Source organism: Punica granatum, chromosome 7, assembly GCF_007655135.1.
Source record: "Punica granatum isolate Tunisia-2019 chromosome 7, ASM765513v2, whole genome shotgun sequence".
Classification (NCBI taxonomy): domain Eukaryota; kingdom Viridiplantae; phylum Streptophyta; class Magnoliopsida; order Myrtales; family Lythraceae; genus Punica; species Punica granatum.
This window is the reverse complement of record NC_045133.1, coordinates 18,205,663-18,233,385: the sequence shown is the minus strand read 5'-3', so window position 1 is coordinate 18,233,385 and position 27,723 is coordinate 18,205,663. Positions and strand designations below refer to the sequence as shown.

Here is a 27,723-nt window from a genome sequence, read left to right as displayed (position 1 = left end):
GGTGGTGCTTGAGGAACATACTCACCAGTAATTGACATGCTTATTGGCTTGCGAAAAGGGTTATCTCGTCCCTTTTGGATGCGCAGTTAATTAATTAATTCGATTTCTAACGGTCTAAGACCTCTGTTGTTAGAGATATCACCGAACTTTTGCCTCGTTATATATATATATATATAAGGTCAACCAAGTTTATTTTAGCTGATCTACTTTGGCCTTGAAAATGCACAATAAAATTGAAATTGCTCAAAATCAAGAGTTCCGGAAATCGATTATCGTCAACAGAGCGTTCGAAACCCTCCTTATTTTTCCTTCTACATCTTATCAAGATCACTGGCCTCTTGTTGTTAAAGAAAAAGTCGTCGGTGAATGATAACAGAGGATACTGACTTTGAATTAGTCCTTGTAAATTAGAATCTTCTAAATGTCAAAACCAATCAAACTCGAGGTGGGTGCAATTAATAAATGCGTTTTATATGGATCAACTTTAATTGTAAATTTGTAATATAAGAGTCTAAAAATCAACATGGATTGGATCAAGCGATTCGACGCTTATTCCGCTTAAATAATGTTTCGGATTCGAATCCTTGTGAATGTAAAAAAACTCACGCTATGAGAGATTTATCTCTTAGTGGGCTGACTCGGCTCAATTGGATCAGCTGGAACCCAATTGAGCTTTTAGATACCAGGATCCATACCGAAAAAATATAGGAGTCCAAAATGTAACGGAAGTGAACCAATATGGATTGGTTTAAAAAATTTGATATTTGTTTCGCTTAAGTAATGTCTCAAGTTCGAGTCCTTATAAATATAAAAAATCTATGCTATGAGAGTTTTACCAATAGTGAACCGATCTAACTCTTATGGATTAGGACTTCCGAATATTTAGGTTCAGATAGAAAAAAAAGTCACGAAAGCGAGAATAGGTTTAGACATTTGAATGAGTATGCTAAGAATACCAGTAGTTCCATTGGAGAAAAAAAAAAGAAAAAGGGGAAAAGTCAGAGACTAATCACAGAGGGGAACAAATCCATAATGTTTCGAAACAAATATTCAGCGAGTATTATTTGACTATATAGTTATGTAATATCCACTCGAAACACCTACAAATAAAAAAATAACCTCACAAAATATTCACAAATTTTCACTTATAAATATTCTAATTAATTATTAGTTATCGGCTGTCACTCATTCACGAATACTTAATCAATATATATATTTTTTATTTCCTACCGAAAAAAAGATTCTTATTGATTTCGGCGGCCTAGTTTGACTTATCAATTTCAAACGCCCGCAGCAATAGTTGACTCCGACCACTATAAGTACCAAACGCCCTTTTTCTTTTTTGGATAAGTAAAAACTCTCCCATTTCAACATTCCCATAACCAAACCAAACGTCATCCTATCAATCCTCTCAACATGAGAAACATCCTCTTAACGATTGCCCTTGTCGGGTTCCTTGCTGGAGCACTGCCCGGTAGGGCGGTGGCCCAGAACTGCAGCTGCTCCTCAGACCAGTGCTGCAGCCGGTGGGGATACTGCGGAACAGGGGATGACTACTGCAGCACGGGGTGCCAGTCCGGGCCATGCTATGCCGCTCCCCCGACTAACAGCGTTTCGGTTCCCAATGTTGTCACCGATGAGTTCTTCAACGGGATAATCTCTCAGGCAGCTGACAGTTGTGTTGGGAAGAGCTTCTACTCGAGGCAGGCGTTTCTGGATGCTCTGGAGAGTTACCCTCAGTTCGGCAGGACTGGGTCGGTGGATGATTCCAAGCGTGAGATCGCTGCATTCTTCGGTCAGGTCACACATGAGACTGGACGTAAGCATTCTCGATCTCTATCTCATGCACACGATTAAACACTCCAACTACTTGTTCACGTACCGATGAAACTATGCGTGCAGTTCATTGGCCTGGCCAAGTGATATATGGCCAAGTTTCATATGTATATATGGCGCTCAATTGAAAGATTAACATTGAACACTAAAGCTAGAATGTTTTGTTTATTCAGATTTCTGTTACATCGAGGAGATAGACGGTCCGTCCAGGGACTACTGCGACGAGAATAACATGCAGTACCCCTGCAACCCCAGCAAGGGCTACTATGGACGGGGACCCATCCAATTGTCCTGGAACTTCAACTACGGGCCTGCTGGGGAGAGCATCGGGTTCGATGGGCTCAACGCCCCAGAGAAGGTCGCGGATGACCCCGTAATATCCTTTAGGACGGCATTGTGGTACTGGATGGAGCACGTCCACTCTGTGTTAGGCCAAGGGTTTGGAGCCACGATTAGGGCAATAAACGGGGCCCTTGAGTGCGATGGTAAGAACCCGGCAACTGTTCAACGCCGGGTCGGGTATTACACTCAGTACTGTCAACAACTTGGTGTTGATCCCGGGGACAATCTCACTTGCTAAGCTTCTTTTTATTGTCTAAATCTCTGATCTTAGTTTTTGCTTTAGAAATAATGAATAATGAATTTATCGGCTGCTGGAAGCTGTGATAAGTCGATTTGTAATAGATATATTTGCTTCATCGGCCTTTAGCCAACATTAACTTTTCAATGCTCATTCAGTAGAAATTTTCTATAGACTGACCCTCAGTCAGTTGTCCCGATATTATCGTGCCTAGATAGTATTGCAACATGTGTGTCAACTTATATCTGCATTACCAAGGCGACATTTGTATACACGTGATTATCATCTAATGTCAGATTATTAGTCTAATGATGTTTGGACCGAGATTCAGCTGGAAACCCGGCAGAGGACTTTTGTTAAATTAAAACAGATGGATGCCTGCAAGGGCTATGGCACAAATTGATCATCAGGACTCGATTCTCTGCTTAGTCCCATCTCAAGAGCAAAAGCCTACTTGTGCCATAATTCGGCCAATTGTCTGAAAGATAATTCTGTTATATATTTATTCCACCGGACAGAACATGGCCATAGTGAGCAGATACCATCATTTGTAAGATTAATATTTAATCTAATAACAATAAATTATGCAGCGGAATAAACTGACCTCTAGCCATTGCTTTGATGACGTCGATGATTTTCCACTAGTCATACGATAGACCTGCAAATAAAACTGAGCATGTCTTCTAACTCCTAACCTCTCTGTATAGGCGTCTAGATGGAGACACAGGCCACTTTAATTAGGCGGAACTAGGAACCTCTCAGAATATTATTTCCTTATATATCCTCCCATCAAAAGGATATTAACTGTAATCCACAAGTTATAGAATATATCACTCAAATAACCGAAAAATTTGTGACATGAGGGCCACATAAATAAAAGATTATTTCTTTAATTATGTAAATACATAATATATTCTTACATTCTCTCACTTGGTCCCATGACACATATCTATAAGTGATAAATTTTATTTGGCCAAACTTGATATTCCCTGAACTGTGGAAACCTCCCACTTACCCTGAGAATGCTACACACGAACCATGGCGGTGATACCTGGTGAGAGAGTACTTTCCATCCATGTGTCACGATGTGCAACACTCCCAAAATAAGCACTAAAGGGAAAAATTTGTAACTTAAAAAATAAGTTACATGGGTCCTACTTTATATCCCAATAAATTTAATACTTTATTTGCGCAACTGATGAGAAATAGAATTCAACTTTATTCTCTAAAATAACAAAAGTAATACATAATTGTCCAAAACATATCAAGAAAAAATTACATTGCGTATAGACCCATACATCCAACATGACCAATGAATTGTTTTACCGGTAAACCTTTGGTCATTGGATCCGCAATCATAGCATCTGTACTGATGTGTTCAATAATCACCGCGCCTTTCTTGATATACTCCCTCACACTGAGGTACTTGATATCGATATGCTTACTTTTGTTGCCACTTTTGTTATTCTTAGAGAAGAACATAGCAGCTGTGTTATCACAATAGATCTGGATTGGTCTTTGTATGGTATCAATAACTTGAAGACCACTTATGAAATTCTTCAACCATAGTGCCTGTGTCGTGACTTCATAGCACGCAATAAACTCTGCGTCCATAGTAGATGTAACCATCATAGATTGCTTGATACTCCTCCATGAAATGGCTCCTCCAGCAAGAAAAAACACATATCTTGAAGTAGACTTTCTGGAATCTACACATCCGGCAAAGTCAGCATTCGAATAACCAACCACCCTCAAATGGTTGGTATGCCTGTAGGTCAATCGGTAGTCCTTGGTTCCCTAAAGATACCTCATCACTTTCTTTGTAGCAACCCAATGTTGGATCCCAGGATTACTCTGGTAACGTCCTAACAATCCAACTGCCAAACATATGTCAGGTCCCATGCAGACCTGAGCATACATTAAACTCCCAACTGCGGATGCATATGGGATGTTCTTTATCTGCTCAAGTTCCAACTCATCCTTAGGTGACTGGTCATTATTGAATTTATCCCCTTTAATTACAGGGGCTGGAGAGGGCCGACAATCTTTCATACCGAATCTCTGCAATATTTTATCAATGTAGGCTTTCTGAGACAATCCTAAAGTTCTTTGTTTCCTGTCTCTGTGAATCTCTATACCAATGACATAAGAGGCTTCTCCCATATCCTTAATTTCAAAATTAGCAGAGAGAAACTGATTAGTCTCTTCCAGCAAACCCAAGTCACTGCTTGCAAGGAGTATGTCATCTATATATAGGACTAAGAAAATAAACTTACTCTCACTGACCTTAAGGTATATACATTGATCAACAAGGTTCTCAAAAAATCTGAATGAGGTGATGACCTTGTGAAACTTTAAATACCATTGGCGGGATGTTTGTTTTAGTCCATATATAGATTTCTTTAACCTGCACACTTTATGACTATCATCATTAAACCCTTCAGATTGCTTCATGTACACCTCCTCATCAAGATCCCCATAAAGAAAAGCCGTTTTCACATCCATCTAGTGTAACTCTAAGTCCATATGAGCCACCAATGCCATAATTTTCCTGAGCGAGTCCTTCTTAGAAATCGGAGAGAAGGTCTCGTGGTAATCTATACCTTCCTTTTGAGTAAAACCCTTGGCGACAAGTCTAGCCTTATATCATTCGACATTACCAGAAGCATCTCTTTTGGTTTTATATACCCATTTGCAGCCAATTGCTACCGCCCCTTCTGGTAATTCGACGAGACCCCAGACTCCATTCTTAACCATGGAATCTAACTCATCCTTCATGGCATCTAACCAAAATGATGAGTTATCCTCACTCATGGCCTGTGAAAACGTTGTGGGGTCTTCCTTAGGCCCAACATCGAAGTCGGACTCCACAAGGTATACAAGATAGTCATCAGAAATATCAGGTCTCCTAGTTCTTGAGGATCTCCTTAAATCAACTTGTTTAATGCCTTGAATAGTACAAGTTGGCTCTTCTAGTTGAACCATAACTTCAGCAGGAGCAGTTTGTTTCTGATTTGGTTGCTCTCTATGATCGACCGATCGATTATGCCTTAATGCAACCAAAGGTATTGTAGGTACCGAAACACCTTCTCGAGCTTCTTCAAACTCAATAGTTCGAGTACCATTACTCCTACTAGGTTCAACATCCTCAAGAAACCTTGCATTATTTGATTCGACAATTCAGGGATTGTGTGAAGGGCAATAGAACTTGAAACCCTTGGAATTTACGGAGTAGCCAATGAAAAAACCGCTAATGGTCCTTGTGTCCAATTTCTTTATGTAAGGATTATACACCCTTACTTCAGCAGGACAACCCCATACGTGTAAATGATTCAGACTAGGTTTCCAACTGCACCAGATCTCAAACGGTGTTTTAGGCACTGCCTTGGTAGGAACCCTATTTAATATATACACAGCGATCTTTAAAACTTCACTCCATAATGACAGTGGCAACTCAGAATGGGCAATCATGCTTCTTACCATATCCATAAGCGTTCTATTCCTCCTTTCAGTAACACCATTTTGTTGTAGTGTGCCAGGCATTGTGTATTGAGAAACTATACCTTCACTTTCGAGGAATTTCGCAAATGGACCACTCATTTGCCCATTCTCTGTGTACTGTCCGTAGTACTCCCCACCTCTATCAGATCTAACGATCTTGATTTTTTTGTTTTTCTGTTTCTCTACTTCTGCCTTAAATGATTTGAAAGCATCAAGAGCTTCCATCTTTTCATTTAGAAGATAGAGATACATATATTTGGAATGGTCATCAATGAAGGAGATAAAATATCTCTTACCATTAAAACAAGGAGTAGGAAATGGACCACAGATATCAGTATGTATGATTTCGAGAAGCTCAGAACTCCTTCGAGAACCCTTGGATTTCTTGTTGGTCTGCTTTCCCTTTATGCAGTCCACACAAGTCTTCAAATCGGTGTCGTCCAGAGTCTTTAGGACTCCTTCTTTTACCAATCTCTTAATCCTCTCTAAAGAGATATGTCCCAACCTCTTATGCTAAAGTAGAGAAGAATTTTCATCCACAGGATTTCTCTTAATACTAGCAGTTGCATGCAAACATAAATAATTCTGCTCAAAGTCGGGATGTAAATCAACTTTAAAGAGATTATCAATCATGGTACCACTACCAATCTCAGAATCATTTCTAAAAATTGTCAATTTATTCTCAAATAAAAACTTGTAGTCAAATACAACCAGTCTGGAAATAGAAATCAAGTTTCTAGAAAAGTCTGGAATGTAAAAGACATTATTCAAATCTAAAACATATCCCGAAAACAGAATTATCCTAAATGTCCCAACTCTAACAACTTGAGAGCGTCTCTTATTTTCTGAGTAGACGAACTTCTCACTTTCCATCGGATTCCTTAGGTTGAGAAAGTCCTGCATGATATTCACAATATGGATTGAAGAACCGGAGTCAATCCACCATGTATTCTTAGAAGCCTCAACGAAAAATGATTCATGACATACTAAAGAAATTGAGATACCTCTCTTTTCAAGCCACTTCTTATATTTGGGGCAATCTTTCTTTACATGCCCATCCTTCCTGTAGAAGAAGCACTTTACCTTACTGCCATCCGTCTTAGGTGGCACCTTATACTGCCTCTTCCCATGATCTTTCTTGCCCTTACCCTTTGGACGGGTAGCCAGATGAGCAACTTCAGGCTTGTCATGTTTCATCCTCTCCTCCTCTTGAACACACATGGTCGAGAGTTCTGTAATGGACTACTCCTCTTTATGTGTGTTGTAGGAGTTCTTGAAAGGTCCATACTCAGCTGGCAAGGAGTTGAGAATGAAGTGAATCAAGAATGACTCAGAGATATCAATCTTCAGTGTCTTGAGTTGAGCTGCCAAGTCTCTCATTTCCGTAATGTGTGCACGCACACCCTTTGAACTGTCGAAAGTCTTGCTAGTCAGTCTCTTTATCAGGGTACTTGCCAAGGCCTTATCTGATTTGGCAAATTGTTCCTTAATTGCCTTCAAAAAATCCTTAGCCTTGGTCACCTCACCAACAACTTCTCGTATGCTTTTACTCACACGAGACTTCATGAGCATGAGGCTTAAGCGGTTGGATTTCTCCCACCACTCATATTTCTCATTGACCTCAGGCGCATCTGTATCTGTGGGAGCAGGTGGCTCCTCCTCACGGAGCGCATAGTCCAGGTCCATGTACCCCAAAGTGAAAAGAACCGACTCCTCCCAGTCAAAAAAATTTTGTCCATCAAGTATAGGAACATAAGCAATATTTTCAAGAACAGATTGAGGAAGTGCTGCAAAAAATCAAGGACATCAATCAAGTGCTATGCAAAATAAGAAATAACCATATATTGTAAATTTCAATTCCTCATCCCTTTGGGGATAGGCCGCAAAAATGCATGAATTTACTAGTGAGACAAGCGAATTTGATAATTACGATGAAATTATTCATTAATCCTTTGGGCATAGAACAATCCCACCATAATACCAAAATTTACTTTCTCAGACTAATCAAAATCCCAAGACTAATAACTACCCTTTGGGGCAAAGCGATTAATCTCACGACTCGATTACAATTTGATGCTAATAACTATATTGTAGTTTAACTATACGTGATTTGCCTTATATAGGGTGCTTTGGCTACTCTTATATCCTTAAAAACACACTACATAACATCATAACCGGACAGAAAATAGCTGAACCAGTCAGAACCGGTCAGAGTTACCCGAACCGGTCAAACCAGGATTTGAACCAGTCAAACTAGTCACAAGGAAGGCGGTTTGTAGCTTAGAATGACACTTTACGGCTACCTATAGAAACTTTATGATTTGACTGACTTGAAACTCTCTTCATTTTTTCTTCGATATCTTATCAAGTTCATTAGTCTTTTGTTGTTTAAAAGAAAAAAGTTCATCAATATTGACTTTGAATTAGTCCGTTCAATTAGAATCTTCTAAAAATTAAGATTACTCAAACACGATGAGCGGTGCAATTAATAAAATAAATTTTATGTGAGTGAACTTTATGCAATCAAAATAGATCGGAAGCAAGAATAGAATAAAGTTACCACATGAACGAGTATTCTGAGAACACTCATGGTTCCATTAAAAAGAAAAAACAAATCAAAAATCGCAGAGGGGCACAGTTCCATACTCATGCTAACTCAAATTTTAATTTTAAAACAATCCACTTCAATGGTGGGGGGAAAGCACTTTGGTCAGTATACGCCTTCTGTGCGTTTTTGTGCGGCACATGCAGCACTCACTGGTAATGGGTGGGTGGGCAGGCAAAGCACTTTGGTCAGTATACGCCTTCTGTGCGTTTTTGTGTGGCAAATGCAGCACTCACTGGTAATCGGTGTGCTAATTGGCTTGCGAAAAGGGTTATCTCGCTCTTCTTGGGCGTGCATTTTCTTAATTCAATTTCACTGGTAATCAATGTGCTAATTGACTTGTGAAAAGGGTTAACTCGCTCTTTTTGGGCGTGCATTTTCTTAATTCAATTTCTAACTGCTCAAGCTCTGTAGCTAGGAGATATTATGCATGCCATCATACGCCGACTTTGTGCTAATTAATTTTTCACAGATCTCTCCCTTGTTTCCAATAAAAAAAAATGGCCAGCCAAGTTCATTCTAGCCAATCTAATTTGGCCTCGAAGAAGCGCCATAAAATTGAAATCACTTAAAACGAAAAGTTTTTTCGTTCCCGGTTTTGAAAGATTGGAGGCAGAGTCCAAGCTTCCTGCAGAGCAGAGAGGAACCTCCTCACAAGCATATTCCTTCTCGGTTGCCTAAATTTCCCATTTGCCAAACTGGTGAGGAGAAGAACCTGAGAAAGCGGAGAATTCTTTGTCTAATTTGCACCATGGTATCACTTGCAATGGATCAGGACCATCCATGGAGACGAAGGAAGACAAGAATCCTGGGATCAATCCGTTTCTGGCAGAACCTATTTGTTCTGGGGGTGAAAGAAGTGTCTCCGGTGGTTCCGCCTTCCAAGGTCAATGCCCAGTTCGCCAATGAGGTTGTGGGGAATCACATAGAGCGCGAGCAAACATCTGGTGACAAGTTGAATGAACCCAATCTGGGAATGAAGAAGGTTCTTTCAAAACAGAGACCGGCTGTGCAATTCAAGATTAAGAGAAGTAGGAAGCTTCTTGGGTTGGCCCCTGGCTCGAGCTTTCGGGATGAAGGTGTTCATGAGAGAGATCGGTCTTCGGTGTATGACAATGGTATCAAGAATGAGAGTAAAAGCGCAGGGAAGGCTCCAAAGGAATCATCAATGGAGAGCCCAAAGGAACGCGTCCTGTAGTAGTAGTTTGTAAAAGTACTTTTTCTTCCGCTAATCTTTTGTACATCAGAGAACTAGCAGCAGCAGCAGAGAAGAGGTTGGTCCATCCAGCAATTTGCTTTTACATGATGGAGAATATACGATTGTAGCTTAGTGCGGGGAGAAAGATAGTTCATATCGATGTATCAAACTGTATATGAGGTGTGTTGAAGTGATAAACCTTGTTAAACTTGTGTTTCTTTCTCATTTTTTTCATGTGGGATAACGTATCTCAACAAAAATAAAAGAAAATGTCAAAGATCAGAGAGGAGCACATTTCCATAATGAACGAGAGCGTCCTATTGGTTCGACTTCTCCATCTAACGACCGCAGCAGTCAGCAAACCGTTGACTCCGACCACTATAAGTACCAAACCTTCCCATCTCGACATTCCCATAACCAAACCAAACATCATTGGATCAATCCCCTTAACATGAGAAACATCCTCCTAACGATTGCCCTCGTCGGGTTCCTAGCCGCAGCACTGCCCAGTAGGGTGGCAGCCCAGGACTGCGGCTGCTCCTCAGACGAGTGCTGCAGCCAGTGGGGATACTGTGGCACCGGGTGCAGGTCCGGGCAGTGCTATGCTGCTCCCACGACTGACACCGTGTCAGTTCCTGATATCGTCACCGATGATTTCTTCAATGGGATAATCGGGCAAGCAGATGACAGCTGTGTCGGGAAGAGCTTCTACTCGAGGCAGGCATTTCTGGACGCCTTGGAGAGTTACCCTCTGTTCGGCACAACAGGGTCAGTGGATAATTCAAAGCGTGAGATTGCTGCATTCTTCGCTCATGTCACACACGAGACTGGACGTAAGAGCTCTCGATCTGTACCCCACAGACATTATTAAACTCTTTAGCTGCCCGTTCACTCACTGAAATAATGCAGTAGTTCATGCAACCACTTTCTGGATTTTATTTTTTCCATCGATGATTGCATTCCAATGGTCGGGAAAAGTAATTGTACCGAAAAGTGACTGCACCATAAAACTTTATATATATATATATACCTAATAAGTTTAATAGGGAATGCAGAAAGCTAGAAATTTTTTCGGTTTTGTAGATTTCTGCTACATCGAGGAGATAGACGGTGCGTCCAATAACTACTGCGATGAGACTGTCACGCAGTACCCCTGCAACCCCGACAAGGGCTACTATGGACGGGGGCCCATCCAATTGTCCTGGAACTTCAACTACGGGCCTGCCGGGGAGAGCATCGGGTTCGACGGGTACATGTTCCTCCATCAGTCTACTAGCCGTTCTCTTCTCATTTTACTTATCTTATTATTCATATCCCTTGTTATGCAGCTTATCGCCATTCTTCTATTTTCACCATTATTCTAATTTGTACGTTGTAATTTCATAATTTTATTGAGTTTTTAACATTTAATCATCAGAAAGTTCGTAATCATACTGACAACATGAAGTTATATGCGCTGTGAATATGAAGTCTTCCAAGTGCAGCAGACAGGAAGGCTTCTCCAGAGATAGAAAGGAGATAGTTCGTTTGTGCATAATTCTCAACGATGACATGGTCCGTTTATGAAATCTCAATGCATCGAGCTCAATTTGCTACGGCCGATCGGAAGTGCCAGCCCGAAGTTCTTTCCTGACAATAAAAAGTTCATTTCCTTCGAGATGGAAATTAACTAGAAAGAGAAAAAAAGAAAAACTCTCATTCGAAATGAATCGTGCTCGTCAGCTAACAAGGTTTATCACTTCAACACCCTCATATACAGTTTGATACATCGATATGAACTATCTTCTCCCCCGCACTAAGCTACAATCGTATATTCTCCATCATGTAAAAGCAAATTGCTGGATGGACCAACCTCTTCTCTGCTGCTGCTGCTAGTTCTCTGATGTACAAATGATTAGCGGAAGAAAAAGTACTTTTACAAACTACTACTACAGGACACGTTCCTTTGGGCCCTCCATTGATGATTCCTTTGGAGCCTTCCCTGCGTCACCAGATGTTTGCTCGCGCTCTATGTGATTCCCCACAACCTCATTTGCGAACCGGGCATTGACCTTGGAAGGCGGAACCACCGTAGACACTTCTTTCACCCCCAGAACAAATAGGTTCTGCCAGAAACGGATTGATCCCAGGATTCTTGTCTTCCTTCGTCTCCATGGATGGTCCTGATCCATTGCAAGTGATACCATGGTGCAAATTAGACAAAGAATTCTCCGCTTTCTCAGGTTCTTTCTCCTCACCAGTTTGGCAAATGGGAAATTTAGGCAACCAAGAAGGAATATGCTTGTGAGGAGGTTCCTCTCTGCTCTGCAGGAAGCTTGGACTCTGCCTCCAATCTTTCAACGCTTGTCAAAGACTAGACAGCGAAAATATGCTTTGTAATTTTGGTTTTAGTCCTCGCCATTTTGGTTTTATTGTCCTCGCCAAGTCATTGTCTTTGAGTTGTTCCATGCATCGAGAACCTTGTTTAGCTTGGTCATCATGAGATGTTTTGTCCTCGCCAAGTCATTGTCCTTGATGTAGTAGACTTAGATGAGCAATGTGATATGTGTCTATAGTGGAAAAATGTCGAAATAAGAATCACTCCCAAACTTTAACGCTTCTACATTGTCTTCGACTTTCAAGAGTAACCCATTTTCAGTAAAAACTTGAATGCGTCTAAGAGGTCTCTCAATCAGTATTTAAAATTTCGTCATGGAAAATTTATTTTAAGAATCATTATGCTTGTTCCAAAATTATCATATAAAAAGAGTAAATTAAAATTTTCTGTCTAGAGGTTTAATGATTTCTCCAATCAAAAAAGTCAAACTAAAATGTAAACATATAAATATTTTAGGAGGCTCCACTTTAGATGGTTAATCATTGGTCGTTTTCCTGACTCAGCCTCAAAATTATTTTCTGAATCATTATTTTATGAATCATTATGCTTGTTCCAAAATTATCATATAAAAAGAGTAAATTAAAATTTTCTGTCTAGAGATTTAATGATTTCTCCAATCAAAAAAGTCAAACTAAAATGTAAACATATAAATATTTTAAGAGGCTCCACTTTAGATAATTAATCATTGGTCGTTTTCCTGACTCGTCCTCAATCTCAACCTCATCTAGATTCCTGAGAGCATGAAGACTAAGCGGTACCTTTAGATATCAAATCAAACAGCATCTCTCTCAAATAGGCCACAAAACTTGACAAAGAATCCTCAAAATCGAATAAAATTCATTTGTGATAATAAATATCCGGCTTCATAGGTGAAATAACTTCTGATTTGTCAGCACCAATATGGTATGATTTTCTTTTCTTATTAATATCAAATTCATAAATCTATTTCTAACGGTCTAAGATCTCTGTTGTCATGAGGTATCACTGAACTTTTGCCTCGTTTTATATCAAAAAAAAAGGTCAACCAAGTTTATTCTAGCTGATCTCGTTTGGCCTTGAAAATGCACAATAAAATTGAAATTGCTCAAAATCAAGAGTTCTGGAAATCGATTATCGTCAACAGAGCGTTCGAAACCCTCCTTATTTTTCCTTCTATATCTTATCAAGATCGCTGGTCTCTTGTTGTTAAAGAAAAAGTCGTCGGTATATGATAACAGAGGATACTGACTTTGAATTAGTCCTTGTAAATTAGAATCTTCTAAATGTCAAAACCAATCAAACTCGAGGTCGGTGCAATTAATAAATGCGTTTTATATGGATCAACTTTAGTTGTAATATAGGAGTCTAAAAATCAACATGGATTGGTTCAAGCGGTTCGACGCTTATTCCGCTTAACTAATGTTTCGGATTCGAATCCTTGTAAATTTAAAAAAAAAAAACTCACGCTATGAGAGATTTACCTCTTAGTGGGCTGGCTCGACTCAATTGGATTAGCTTGAGCTCAATTGAGCTTCTAAATACCAGGATCCATACCAAAAAAAATATAGGAGTCCAAAATGTAACTGAAGCGAACCAATATGGATTGGTTCAAGAAATTTGACGTTTGTTTCGCTTAAGTAATGTATCGGATTCGAGTCCTTGTGAATATAAAAAATCTATGCTATGAGAGTTTTACCTATAGTGATCCTGGGGAGAATCTCACTTGCTAAGCTTCTTTTTATTATCTAAATCTCTGATCTGAGCTTTTGCTTTAGAAATAATGAATAATGAATTTATCGGCTGCTGGAAGCTGTGATAAGTCGATTTGTAATAGATATATTTGCTTCATCGGCCTTTAGCCAACAACAATTTTTCAATGCTTCATCGGCCTTCATCGACCTTTAGCCACCATACTTGTCCATGTACTGATTAAGTTTTCACGGACTTCCTCCTTTTATCCTATCCAAAGGGGAAAAAAATAAATTAAATTAAATTAAAAAAAAGAAAAATTGCTCAACCAAGTTTATTCAAGCCAATCTAATCTACCCTCGAAGAAATGCAATCAAATTGATATCACTCAAAATCATGAGGTTTCAAATTCAATTCCCCCTTCATTTTTTTTTTTCGATATCTTATCAAGGTCATTAGTCTTCTGTTGTTTTTTTTTTAAAAAAAAGTTCATCAATATTGACTTCGAATTAGTCCGTTCAAATTAGAATCTTCTAAAAATCAAGACTAATCAAACACGATGAGAGGTGCAATTAATCTCATAAATTTTATGTGCATAGACTTTAATTGTAATATAGGAGTTCAAAATAGATCGCATGCAAGAATAGATTAAAGTTGACACTTGAACGAGTATTCTGATAATACTCATGGTTTCATTAAAAAAAAAAAAAAAATCAAAGATCGCAGAGGGGCACAGTTCCATAATGGACGAACGCGTCAGCAGAGTCTTTCCTTGAAAAACAGAGTTTGATTCCAGCTGATTTTTGTGCACCCTGTAACTAAAGAAATGGCTTAAATGTTTGACTGTATGTGATGGTCAACACTTATTTCGTTATCAATCCACAAGGAGGATTGCCACCAATGCTAACTCATATTTTAATTTCAAAACAATCCACTTCGATTTTAAGGGGGGTGGTGGGTTTGTGGATGCAAAGCACTTTTAGTCAGTATACGCTTTTGTGCGTTTTTGTGTGATACTTGCGACACTCACTGGTAATCGATGTGCTACTTGGCTTGCGGAAAGGGTTATCTCGCTCTTTTTGGGTGTGCATTTTCTTAATTTAATTTCTAACCGCTCAAGCTCTGTAGCTAGGACATATTATATAGGCCACGATACGCCGACTTTATACTAATTAATTTTTCACAGACCTCTGCCATGTTTCCAATAAAAAAATAAAAAAATAAAAAGGTCAGCCAAGTTTATTCTAGCCTATCTAATTTGGCCTTGAAACGAGCACCATAAAATTGAAATCACTCAAAATGAAAAGTTTTGATTCAATTCTCATTGATAGAATGTCCGAAATCCTCATTATTTTTCCTTCCATATCATATCAAGGTCATTGGTCTTTTATTGTTAAAGAAGAAGTCGTCAGATATTGATTTGGAATTGGTCCTTGTTCAAACTAAAAATTTCTAAAATTCAAGACTAATCAAACACGAAGTGCGATGCAATTAAAAAAATACATTTAATACAGACAGACTTTAACCGTAACATAGGAATTCAAAATACATAAGAGAGTCAACTACTCAGCTAATCTTCATAATTAAATATTGTTATTGTATCTCGTTGTGAAAGACCTATAGTAAGATAATTGATGAGCAGAGCCAAATAATGTAAGCTGAGTGGCATTGATTAAATAAAGCAAGGGACGCCGATACATAGAGAGGACTAAACCCTAGAAATGATGGAACTCCCATCGGAAGTGAGAATAGAATCAAGCCGATATTTGAACGAGTCTGACGAGAATCATGGCCCCGTTGAAAATAAAAGAAAATGTCAAAGATCAGAGAGGAGCACATTTCCATAATGAACGAGCGCGTCCTATTGGTTTGACTTCTCCATCTAACGACCGCAGCAGTCAGCAAACCGTTGACTCCGACCATTATAAGTACCAAACCTTCCCATTTCGACATTCCCATAACCAAACCAAACATCATTGGATCTATCCCCTTAACATGAGAAACATCCTCCTAACGATTGCCCTGGTCGGGTTCCTAGCCGGAGCACTGTCCAGTAGGGCGGCAGCCCAGAACTGTGGCTGCGCCTCAGACCAGTGCTGCAGCCAGTGGGGATACTGTGGCACCGGGAATGACTACTGTGGCACGGGATGCAAGTCCGGGCCGTGCTATGCTGCTCCTGCGACTAACACTGTGTCGGTTCCCGATATAGTCACCGATGAGTTCTTCAATGGGATAATCGCACAGGCAGCTGACAGCTGTGTCGGGAAGAGCTTCTACTCGAGGCAGGCGTTTCTGGATGCTCTGGAGAGTTACCCTCAGTTCGGCAGGACGGGGTCAGTGGATGATTCCAAGCGTGAGATCGCTGCTTTCTTCGGTCAGGTCACACATGAGACTGGACGTAAGCATTCTCGATCTCTATTTCGTGCACACAATTAAACACTCCAACTACCTGTTCACTTACTGATGAAACTATGCGTGCAGTTCATTGGCCTGGCCGAGTGATATATGGCATTCGATCGAAAGATTAACATCGAACACTAAAAGCTAGAATGTTTTGTTTATTCAGATTTCTGTTACATCGAGGAGATAGACGGTCCGTCCAAGGACTACTGCGACGAGAATAACACACAGTACCCCTGCAACCCCAGCAAGGGCTACTATGGACGGGGACCCATCCAATTGTCCTGGAACTTCAACTACGGGCCTGCTGGGGAGAGCATCGGGTTTGACGGGCTCAATGCCCCGGAGAAGGTCGCGGATGACCCTGTGATATCCTTTAGGACGGCATTGTGGTACTGGATGGAGCACGTCCACTCTGTATTAGGCCGAGGGTTTGGAGCCACGATTAGGGCAATAAACGGGGCCCTTGAGTGCGATGGTAAGAACCCGGAAACTGTTCAACGCCGGGTCGGGTATTACACTCAGTACTGTCAACAACTTGGTGTTGATCCTGGGGACAATCTCACTTGCTAAGCTTCTTTTTATTATCTAAAATCTCTGATCTTTGCTTTTGCTTTAGAAATAATGAATAATGAATTAATCGGCTGCTGGAAGCTGTGATAAGACCTTCTATCAGACTCGATTTGTAATAATTATATTTTGCTTCATCGGCCTTTAGCCAACAATAATTTTTCAATGCTCATTCAGTAGAAATTTTCTATAGACTGACCCACAGTCAGTTGTCCCGATATTATTGTGCCTAGATAGTATTGCAACATGCGTGTCAACTTATATCTGCTTTATCAAGGCGACATTTGTATACACGTGATTATCATCTAATGTCAGATTATTAGTCTAATGATGTTTGGACCGAGATTCAGCTGGAAACCCGGCAGAGGACTTTTGTTAAATTAAAACAGATGGATGCCTGCAAGGGCTATGGCACAAATTGATCATCAGGACTCGATTCTCTGCTTAGTCCCATCTCAAGAGCAAAAGCCTACTTGTGCCGTAATTCGGCCAATTCTCTGAAAGATATTGTGTTATATATTTATTCCACCGAACAGAACATGGCCATATTGAGCAGACACCATCATTATCTATAGAAAGATATTAGACATGAATCCCTCTATGCCGCACTTGTCACAGCCTCGCATACGCCGATGGTCATTAATTGCAGACATAATAGGAACCGGTATAATGTAAAGAGCAGCTTCTTGCTTCAATCTATGTTTCAATGGTCGTCCATTTTCTTTGCAGGAAGCTCGATATCTCATATGTTTTTTCGATAAGTACTTAATCTCATATGTTGATTTGCCAGAACAGGAACCAGACGAGGATAATTCCAGTAAATTACATGAACAGTAGATGATCTAGCGGGAATCCAAATCGAGAATGTGACACGATAAATCAACGACCTTTATGTCCACCTACCTAAAAAGGAGGCGGTTTATAGCTTAGACTAACACTTTACGGCTATCTATAGATACTTTCTGATTTGATGGACTAAAGATGATCTTTTTTAACGAGTTAGGTACGGTTTTGGTCCCTGAAAAATACCAGGGCTAAGGGTTTGGTCCCTCAAAAATTTTTGCCTCGGTTTTAGTCCCTCAATCACCATTCCGTCATATGTTTTAGTCTTGCCGTCTTCTTGAGCGTGCCAACCGTGACAGAAATCTCACGTGGCGAATGAGCTGGACCTAACTCCGTTAACCACCCCCTAAATTGCAAAAAACGGCGTCGTTTCCTTCCTTGATGCCGTACTTCAGGCCATACTTCGACTTCACCGGCCAATCTTCAGGCCTCTTTGCCGTACTTCATGTGGACCTCTTTGCCTCCATCTTCAGGCCGTACTTCGACTTCACCGACCAATCGACCGCCTCCGCAGACCTTTCGAAGATCCAGTCCTTCCTTAACTCCTCCTCCTTCGACGCCCTGTTGTGCCCCATTTGCCTTGAGCGCATTAGAATATCTAATCCCCCACCCGGTCATGCTCTGCACTCTGCTTCTCCGTCTTCCACCTCTTCTGCATCCAGTCCTGGGCCCGACAGCGGACCTTTCGAAGATCCAGTCCTTCCTTAACTCCTCTTCCTCCAACGCCCTGTCGTGCCTCATTTGCCTTGAGCACATTAGAATATTTGATCCCACCTGATCATGCTCTGCACTTTGCTTCTCCGTCTTCCACCTCGTATGTATCCAGTCCTGGGCCCAGCAGTCCTCCAACCATCATACTTGTCCATGTACTGATTGAGTTTTCTTGGACTTCCTCCTTTTTTCCTATCCAAGGGGAAAAAATTAAAATTTTAAAAAAAAATTGCTCAACCATGTTTATTCAAGCCAATCTAATCTACCCATGAAGAAAAGCAATAAAATTGATATCACTCAAAATCATGAGTTTTCAAATTCATTTTTCATTTTTTCTTTGATATCTTATCAAGGTCATTGGTCTTTTGTTGTTTTAAAAAAAAAAGTTGGTCAATATTGACTTCGAATTAGTCCGTTATAATTAGAATCTTCTAAAAATCAAGACTAATCAAACACGATGAGCGGTGCAATTAATAAAATAAATTTTATGTGGGTGGACTTTAACTTTAATATAGGAGTTCAAAATAGATCGAAAACAAGAATAGAATAAAGCTGACACATGAACGAGTATTTTGAGAATAATCATGATTTCATTAAAAAGAAAAAACAATTCAAAGATCGTAGAGGGGCACAGTTCCATAATGAACGAACGCCTTTTGTGCGTTTTTGTGTGATACTTGCGACACTCACTGGTAATCGATGTGCTACTTGGCTTGTGGAATGGGTTATCTCGCTCTTTAATTTAATTTCTAACCGCTCAAGCTCTGTAGCTAGGAGATATTATACAGGCCACCATACGCCGACTTTATACTAATTAATTTTTCACAGACCTCTGCCTTGTTTCCAATAAAAAAAAATGGCCAGCCAAGTTTATTCTAGCCAATCTAATTTGGCCTCGAAAGAAGCACCATAAAATTGAAATCACTCAAAATGAAAAGATTTTATTCAATTCTCATTGGCAGAATGTCCGAAATCCTCATTATTTTTCCTTCTATATCTTATCAAGGTCATTGGTCTTTTATTGTTAAAGAAGGAGTCGTAAGATATTGACTTGGAATTGGTCCTTGTTCAAATTAATAATTTCTAAAATTCAAGACTAATCAAACACGACGTGCGATGCAATTAATAAAATACATTTAATACAGGTAGACTTTAACTGTAACATAGGAGTTCAAAAAATATAAGAGAGTTAACTATCCAGCTAATCTTCATAATTAAATATTGTTACTATATCGATAGATCTCGTTGCGAAAGACCTATGACAAGATAATTGAAGAGCATAGCGAAATAATGTAAACTGAGTGGCATTGATTAAATGAAGCAAAGGACTCCGATACATAGAGAGGACCTCACCATATAAGACATAACCATAGAAATGATGGGAACTCCCATCGGAAGCGAGAATAGAATCAAGCCGATAATTGAACGAGTATGTCGAGAATCATGGCCCCATTGAAAATAAAAGAAAATGTCAAAGATCAAAGAGGAGCACATTTCCATAATGAACGAGCGCGTCCGATTGGCTTGACTTCTCTATCTAACGACCGCAGCAGTCAGCAAACCGTTGACTCCGACCGCTATAAGTACCAAACCTTCCCATTTTGACATTCCCATAACCAAACCAAACATCATTGGATCAATCCCCTTAACATGAGAAACATCCTCCTAATGATTGCCCTCATCGGGTTCCTAGCCACAGCACTGCCCAGTAGGGCGGCAGCCCAGAACTGCGGCTGCTCCTCAGAACAGTGCTGCAGCCAGTGGGGATACTGTGGCACCGGTAATGACTACTGTGGCACCGGGTGCAAGTCCGGGCCATGCTATGCTGCTCCCGCGCCTAACACTGTGTCGGTTCCCGATATCGTCACCGATGAGTTCTTCAATGGGATAATCGCACAGGCAGCCGACAGCTGTGTCGGGAAGGGCTTCTACTCGAGGCAGGCGTTTCTGGACGCCTTGGAGAGTTACCCTCAGTTCGGCAGGACCGGGTCAGTGGATAATTCGAAGCGTGAGATTGCTGCATTCTTCGCTCATGTCACGCACGAGACTGGACGTAAGTGCTCTCGATCTGTGCCTCACAGACATTATTAAACTCTTTAGCAGCCCGTTCACTCACTGAAATAATGCAGCAGTTCATGCAACCACTTTCTGGATTTTATTTTTTCCATCGATGATTGCATTCCAATGGTCGAGAAAAGTAATTGTACCGAAAAGTGACTGCACCATAAAACTTTATATATATATATATATACCTAATAAGTTTAATAGGGAATGCTGAAAGCTAGAAATTTTTTCGATTTTGTAGATTTCTGCCACATCGAGGAGATAAACGGTGCGTCCAATGACTACTGCGACGAGACTGTCACGCAGTACCCCTGCAACCCCAACAAGGGCTACTATGGACGGGGGCCCATCCAATTGTCCTGGAACTTCAACTATGGGCCTGCCGGGGAGAGCATCGGGTTCGACGGGCTCAACGCACCAGAGACCGTGGCAAATGACCCGGTGATATCATTTAGGACGGCCCTGTGGTACTGGATGGAGCACGTCCACTCAGTGATGGATCAGGGGTTTGGACCCACGATTAGGGCAATAAACGGGGACCTCGAGTGCGATGGTAAGAACCAGGCAACGGTTCAAAGCCGGGTCGGGTATTACACTCAGTACTGTCAACAGCTTGGTGTTGATCCTGGGGACAATCTCACTTGCTAAGCTTCTTTTTATTATCTAAAATCTCTGATCTTAGCTTTTGCTTTAGAAATAATGAATAATGAATTTATCGGCTGCAGGAAGCTGTGATAAGAGCTTCTATCAGACTCGCTTTGTAATAGATATATTTGCTTCATCGGCCTTTAGCCAACATTAACTTTTCAATGCTCATTCAGTAGAAATTTTCTATAGACTGACCCACAGTCAGTTGTCCCGATATTATCATGCCTAGATAGTATTGCAACATGTGTGTCAACTTATATCTGCATTATCAAGGCGACATTTTTATACACGTGATTATCATCTAATGTCAGATTATTAGTCTAATGATGTTTGGACCGAGATTCAGCTGGAAACCCGGCAGAGGACTTTTGTTAAATTAAAACCGATGGATGCCTGCAAGGGCTATGGCACAAATTGATCATCAGGACTTGATTCTCTGCCTAGTCCCATCTCAAGAGCAAAAGCCTACTTGTGCCATAATTCGGCTAATTGTCTGAAAGATAATTCTGTTAGATATTTATTCCACCGAACAGAACATGGCCATAGTGAGCAGATACCATCATTATCTATAGAAAGATATCAGGCATGAATCCCTCTATGCCGCACTTGTCACAGCCTCGCGTACGCCGATGGACGTTAATTGCAGACATAATAGGAGCCGGTATAATGCAAAGAGCAGCTTCTTGCTTCAATCTATGTTTCAATGGTCGCCCATTTTCTTTGCAATAAACTCGATATCTCATATGTTTTTTCAATAAGTACTTGATCTCATATGTTGATTTGACCATAACAGGAACCCGACGAGGATAATTCCAGTAAATTACGTGAACAATAGATGATCTAGCAGGAATCCAAATCGAGAATGCGATACGATAAATCAATGACCTTTTATGTCCACCTGCCTAAAAAGGAAGGCGGTTTGTAGCTTGGACTAACACTTTATGGCTATCTATAGATACTTTATGATTTGATGGACTAAAGATGATCTTTTCCTAACCATAAGATGTGGTGTAAGCTGACGCACTGCACGGTTAGTCGACGAACTTTACCTATACTGCACACATGATAGCTTCGCCCACCAGAGTCTTTGATTGAGAAACTGAGCTTCATTCACAACGACCCCCCTCCCGGGGGGAAATAGCTAAAATTGCTCACTGTATGTGATGTTCTTCGTTATCAATTCCCAAATTAATAGGACATACTAGTGTTCTGTGCTTTGTGTGCTTTTGGGTGGTGTGTGGGGGACATGCTGACTGGTAATTGATGCGTTAATTGGCTTGTAAAAAGAGTCATCTCATTCTCTTTGGATGTGCATTTTCTTGATTCGATTTCTAACCAATTATGCTCTCTATTGCTAGAAGATATCACCGGGCCATCATACTTGTCCATGTACTGATTAAGTTTTCTCGGACTTGCTCCTTTTTTCCTATCCACGGGAAAAAAAATAAAAAGGAAAAAGGAAAATTTTTCTCAACCAAGTTTATTCAAGCCAGTCTAATCTACCCTCGAAGAAGCTATATAAAATTGAGATCACTCAAAATCATGAGTTTTCAAATCCAATTCTCATCCCAAGAGTGTCTGACTTCAAACTCTCTTCATTTTTTCTTCTATATCTTATCAAGTTCATTAGTCTTTTCTTGTTTAAAAAGAAAAAAGTTCAATCAATATTGACTTTGAATTAGTCCGCTCAAATTACAATATTTTAAAAATCATCACTAATCAAACACGATGAGCGGTGCAATTAATAAAATAAATTTTATGCGAGCGAACTTTAACTGTAATATAGGAGTTCAAAATAGATCGGAAGCAAGAATAGAATAAAGTTGGCACATGAATGAGTATTCTCAGAATACTCACGGTTCCATTAAAAAGAAAAAAAAAATCAAAAATCGCAGAGGGGCACAGTTCCATAATGGACGAACGCGTCTTGTTGGCTTTTGCCCAGCAGAGTCTTTCCTTGAAAAGCAGAGTTTGATTCCGGCTGATTTTTGCTCTAACCTGTAACTATAAGAATGGCTTAAATGTTTTACTGTATGTGATGATCAACACTTGTTTCGTGATCAATCCACAAGGAGGATTGCCACCAATGCTAACTTCAATGGTGGGGGGAAAGCACTTTGGTCAGTATACGCCTTCTGTGCGTTTTTGTGTGGCAAATGCAGCACTCACTGGTAATGGGTGGGTAGGCAGGCAAAGCACTTTGGTCAGTATACGCCTTCTGTGCGTTTTTGTGTGGCAAATGCAGCACTCACTGGTAATCGATGTGCTAATTGGCTTGCGAAAAGGGTTATCTCGCTCTTCTTGGGCGTGCATTTTCTTAAGTCAATTTCTAACTGCTCAAACTCTGTAGCTAGGAGATATTATACATGCCATCATACGCCGACTTTGGGCTAATTAATTTTTCACAAACCTCTCCCTTGTTTCCAATAAAAAAAAATGGCCAGCCAAGTGTTGGGAAGGGATGTGCTCAACCAAACAACAACGCAGCGATTAATCTTCCTCCCCTACTAGTGTAATCGAGATAGGAACTAATCAAATCAACCAACAAGCAGTAAAGAAAAGAACACCAAGAATTTTACGTGGAAAACCCCGATGTGGGGAAAAACCACGGGACTAATTCCGAATCAACGATCCACTATAAATGAAGGTTATACAATGTCTTTCATCAAGGGTAAACCCTTGGATCACCAAACTCAAGAGAAACACTCTCTTGGATCACCCAAACACCAAATTCGTCACCCACACCGGGTGGTTCACAAAGTCAGCTGAAACAGCACCTACAAAGCTCTAATAGGAATTCTGACCGTTCAGAACTTAACCCCACGTGTCGTGAAGCTGCTGCCAAAATTTCGTCCCGATCGGAGTTCGTTTGACGTCCCGATCGAGGGTTGATCTAGCTCTGGTCGCACAGAAAAACAGCTCTCTGTTCTCTGTATTCTATTGCTTCTCTGTACTGTTCTGCTATCTCAATTCTGCCGCCTCTTACCCAGCTAATTTAGCTGATAATTAATCCTAACAAAAGTGGGTCATTGGGCCTGTTAAAGCCCGATAAAAGCCCAACATGATTTGAGCCCAACTTCCTCCAAATTGGAGGGATACCCAACAAACTCCCCCTCCCAATTATTTGGAGGCTTCGAGCATACCGGCTATACTTCGGCAAACATGAAGTTTCTCCCTAGCAAGAGGTTTTGTCATCATATCAGCTCCATTCTCATCAGTGTGCACTTTGTCTAGCTTCACCAGCTTGAACTCCTACACATCTCTAATCCAATGAAACTTGATATCGATATGCTTTGATCTCAAATGGAAAGTGGGATTCTTGCAAAGATAAATGGCGCTTTGACTATCACAATGTAGAACATACCTTTCTTGCTTCAAGCTCAACTCCTGCAAAAAATTTTGCAACCACAACATCTCCTTGCAACCTTCGGTCACCGCAATGTGTTCAGCTTCCGTTGTAGACAAAGCGATGCACTTTTGAAACCTTAATTACCATGAGATAGCTCCCCCAGCAAAAGTCATCAAGTATCCTGAAGTGGATTTCCGGGAATCGATATCTCCTGCCATATCCGCATCCGTGTAGCCCACTAACTCTGGTCTACCAGTGCCAAAGTGTAAACACATCTTGGATGTTCCTCTGAGATACCTCAGGATCCACTTAACTGCATTCCAATGCTCTTTCCCCGGATTGGAGAGAAAACGACTAACCACACCAACAGAATGAGCGATATATGGTCTTGTACAAACCATGGCATACATCAAACTCCCTACAGCTGATGAGTAAGGGACTTTCTTCATCTCTTCTTTCTCCTTCTCACTTGTAGGACATTGTTTCAAGCTAAGTTTGAAATGAGAAGTAAGTGGTGATGAAAACTGGTTTAGCATTACCCATGTTGAACCGATCCAAAATTTTCTCGATGTACTTCTCTTGAGAAAGCCAAAGTTTTCCACTCGATCTGTCACGAGAAATATGTATCCCAAGAATCTGCTTCGCCGATCCCAAATCCTTCATGGCAAAGGACTTGCTGAGCTCTTTCTTCAACTCTGCAATCTTGCTCATATCATGACCGACAAGCAACATATCATCCACATATAACAGTAAAATGATACAATCATCATCCGAAAATTGTTTCACGAACACACAATGATCTGAAGTTGTCCGTGTGTAGCCATGACTCAACATGAAAAAACTTTTTGTACCACTGTCGAGATGCTTGCTTAAGCCTATACAAGCTCTTCCTCAGCCTGCACACCAAATGCTCATTACCTTTAACTCGGAATCCTTCAGGCTACTCCATATATATTTCTTCTTCCAAGTCACCATGCAAGAAAGCTGTTTTTACATTGAGCTGCTCGATCTCCAAATTCAGACTAACTGCCAATGCGAGAACAACTCAGATCAATGACATCTTGACAACGGGCGAGAAGATCTCCTCGAAGTCAACTCCTTTCTTCTGGTTGAAACCTTTCACTACCAGTCGAGCTTTGTATCGAGGTCGCGAGTTCCCTGTCTTCAACCTGTAGACCCATTTGTTCTTCAATGCTCTCTTACCTTGCGGTAGCTTCACTAGGTCATACGTGTGATTTTCGGACAAGGAGTTCATCTCCTCATTCATCGCCTTCAACCAGTGTTCCTTGTGCTCATGTGCCACAACTTCACCATAGCACTCAGGTTCTCCCCCGTCAGTCAGTTGCACATACTCATGAGGCGGATATCTTGTAGATGGTTGTCTTACTCTGTCAAATCGTCTAGGTAGATTATCTGCATGCTCTAACTGTAACTGCGAGCCTGTATCATCCGTAGTCACATCATCATCTACCTGAGGAATCTCACCCCCAGTCGTGGTTTCTTCATACTCACCAGGTGCCTCTTCCACTGGATGCTCTATATCAACCGATACAGGAATAGAGATCTCGTGAGGATTGCCTACTCTGACCTTCTTTAATTTTTGTAAATCCTCGATTGTCTGGTCCTCAAAGAAGACAACATCCCTGCTTCTGATGATCTTCTTGCTATCGGGGTCCCAAAACCTGTACCCGAACTCTTCATGTGCATAACCCAAGAAGATGTACTGTTTTGCCTTGGCATCGAGTTTTGATCTTTTATCTCGAGGAATGTGAACAAATGCCCTGCACCCGAAGACTCTGAGATGCTTGTACGATACTTTCTTGCCGGTCCACACCTGCTGGGGTACATCTCCATCAAGTGCAACTGACGGTGTAAGATTAATAAGATCAACCGCTGTCCTCATTGCCTCGCCCCAGAAAGACTTAGACAGTTTCGCTTGAGAAACCATGCAACGAACTCTCTCAACAATTGTGCGGTTCATCCTCTCTGCAAGCCCGTTTTGTTGTGGTGTCTTCAGTACCGTCTTCTCAAATTTGATACCGTGAGTCCTGCAATAGTTCTCGAAAGGACACCTATACTCACCACCATTATCAGCTCTGACACATTTCAGCTTCATGCCCGTTTCTCTTTCCACTGCTACATGGAAGTTCTTGAAAATCTCAGTCACCTGATCTTTAGTTCTCATAGGGTAAGCCCAAACCTTCCTGGAGTGATCATCTATAAAGGTCACAAAATAGAGAGCACCACCAAGAGATCTATCCGACATGAAATAAACATCAGTATGCACAAGATCAAGTATATAATTGCATCTAGAGGGACGACTTCTAACAAAAGAAACTCTCCTCTGCTTACCAGCTAAACAGTGATCACAAGTGCTCAAGTACATACCTTTAACGGGCAAAGACTGCTTTTTAGCAAGAATTTGAATACCTTTCTCGCTAATATGCCCAAGTCTCCTATGCCATAGCTCAATAGGATAAACCTCAGCAACATTAACCTGATCGGAATTGTGCCTGGCACGCAGCCTGTAGAGAGTGTCGGTCTTCTGACCCCATGCCACAATCAACGAACCATTGGAGAGCTTCCATCTCCCATTACTAAATTCGTTACTGTAGCCTTCATCATCAAGCTAACCCGCTGAGATTAGGTTAAGGCGAATTTCTGGAACATGCCTCACCTTCTTCAGAAGCAACTTGCAGCCAAGCTCGGTCTCTAGACAAATATCACCAATACCGACAATCTTGCATGATTGTCCATTCCCCATTCTCACATAACCATAGTCCCCGGTAGTGTAAGATGAAAAGAAATCCCGATGATGAGTGACATGAAATGAGGCACCTGTATCTGCAACCCAGGTAGAGTCTTGACACATGAAATTTACATAGGCTTCATCACAAACGATATAGGTCTCTCCATCAAATGTCACTGCTATAGTGTCTTCTTCCTTCTTGCTCTCACCGTTGCCATTCTGATTTTTCTTTAGAGCTCTACACTCCCTTTTGTAATGTCCCTCTTTTCCACGGTAATAGCAAGTGACCACTTTCCTCGTCTTCGACTTTGATCTACCCCTCGATTTGCCACGTGAGTTACTATGCTTGGAAGAGAAATTTCTGCTTTGACTTTTCCCCCGTTGTTCAGTAACCAAAGCTTTAGACTGAATGAAAATCCCCAAGCCTTTCCTTCTAGTCTCCTCATTAAATAAACTGTCTGTCACCGTGGCCAACGATAGCTTCCCATTTGGCGCAGAATTGCTTAATGCAACCACAAGTGTGTCCCAATTATCCGGTAGAGTCCCTAAAAGTAAACAAGCCTGCAATTCATCGGGTAATATTATCTCCAGGTTCGTCAACTGGTTAATAATATCCTGAAAATT

At 40.8% G+C, this 27,723-nt stretch overlaps 4 protein-coding genes across 5 annotated transcripts; all 4 read left to right on the top strand.

Moving 5' to 3' along the window:
* Window positions 1-1,350: 1,350 nt before the first annotated feature.
* On the top strand, window positions 1,351-2,615 carry LOC116214745 (endochitinase EP3-like). The gene is made up of 2 exons (XM_031550185.1): window positions 1,351-1,819; window positions 2,010-2,615. The coding sequence occupies exons 1-2, from the start codon at window positions 1,417-1,419 to the stop codon at window positions 2,414-2,416; spliced, it is 810 nt and encodes a 269-aa protein (XP_031406045.1). The 5' UTR covers window positions 1,351-1,416; the 3' UTR covers window positions 2,417-2,615.
* A 7,434-nt stretch (window positions 2,616-10,049) lies between these two features.
* On the top strand, window positions 10,050-12,114 carry LOC116214748 (endochitinase EP3-like). 2 transcript variants are annotated; one of them, XM_031550190.1, is made up of 4 exons: window positions 10,056-10,553; window positions 10,804-10,969; window positions 11,191-11,450; window positions 11,552-12,114. In XM_031550190.1, the coding sequence occupies exons 1-3, from the start codon at window positions 10,172-10,174 to the stop codon at window positions 11,240-11,242; spliced, it is 600 nt and encodes a 199-aa protein (XP_031406050.1). In that variant the 5' UTR covers window positions 10,056-10,171; the 3' UTR covers window positions 11,243-11,450; window positions 11,552-12,114. The 2 variants fall into 2 exon arrangements, with proteins under 2 accessions (XP_031406049.1, XP_031406050.1); XM_031550189.1 differs by having other exon boundaries at window positions 10,050-10,553; window positions 10,804-11,450.
* A 3,439-nt stretch (window positions 12,115-15,553) lies between these two features.
* On the top strand, window positions 15,554-16,927 carry LOC116214454 (endochitinase EP3-like). The gene is made up of 2 exons (XM_031549857.1): window positions 15,554-16,163; window positions 16,332-16,927. The coding sequence occupies exons 1-2, from the start codon at window positions 15,554-15,556 to the stop codon at window positions 16,736-16,738; spliced, it is 1,017 nt and encodes a 338-aa protein (XP_031405717.1). The 3' UTR covers window positions 16,739-16,927.
* Window positions 16,928-19,891: 2,964 nt separating this feature from the next.
* LOC116214746 (endochitinase EP3-like) lies at window positions 19,892-21,215 on the top strand. Its single transcript, XM_031550186.1, has 2 exons — window positions 19,892-20,342; window positions 20,595-21,215. The coding sequence occupies exons 1-2, from the start codon at window positions 19,940-19,942 to the stop codon at window positions 20,999-21,001; spliced, it is 810 nt and encodes a 269-aa protein (XP_031406046.1). The 5' UTR covers window positions 19,892-19,939; the 3' UTR covers window positions 21,002-21,215.
* The last annotated feature ends 6,508 nt before the right edge of the window (window positions 21,216-27,723 follow it).

Excerpts from the sequence above, each read along its gene's own strand:
- LOC116214745 (XM_031550185.1), top strand. The coding sequence starts at position 1,417 with ATGAGAAACATCCTCTTAACGATTGCCCTTGTCGGGTTCCTTGCTGGA. Across the intron at positions 1,820-2,009 it reads GGTCACACATGAGACTGGAC|ATTTCTGTTACATCGAGGAG; the intron begins GTAAGCATTCTC and ends TTGTTTATTCAG.
- LOC116214748 (XM_031550189.1), top strand. The coding sequence starts at position 10,172 with ATGAGAAACATCCTCCTAACGATTGCCCTCGTCGGGTTCCTAGCCGCA. Across the intron at positions 10,554-10,803 it reads TGTCACACACGAGACTGGAC|ATTTCTGCTACATCGAGGAG; the intron begins GTAAGAGCTCTC and ends TCGGTTTTGTAG.
- LOC116214454 (XM_031549857.1), top strand. The coding sequence starts at position 15,554 with ATGGCCCCGTTGAAAATAAAAGAAAATGTCAAAGATCAGAGAGGAGCA. Across the intron at positions 16,164-16,331 it reads GGTCACACATGAGACTGGAC|ATTTCTGTTACATCGAGGAG; the intron begins GTAAGCATTCTC and ends TTGTTTATTCAG.
- LOC116214746 (XM_031550186.1), top strand. The coding sequence starts at position 19,940 with ATGAGAAACATCCTCCTAATGATTGCCCTCATCGGGTTCCTAGCCACA. Across the intron at positions 20,343-20,594 it reads TGTCACGCACGAGACTGGAC|ATTTCTGCCACATCGAGGAG; the intron begins GTAAGTGCTCTC and ends TCGATTTTGTAG.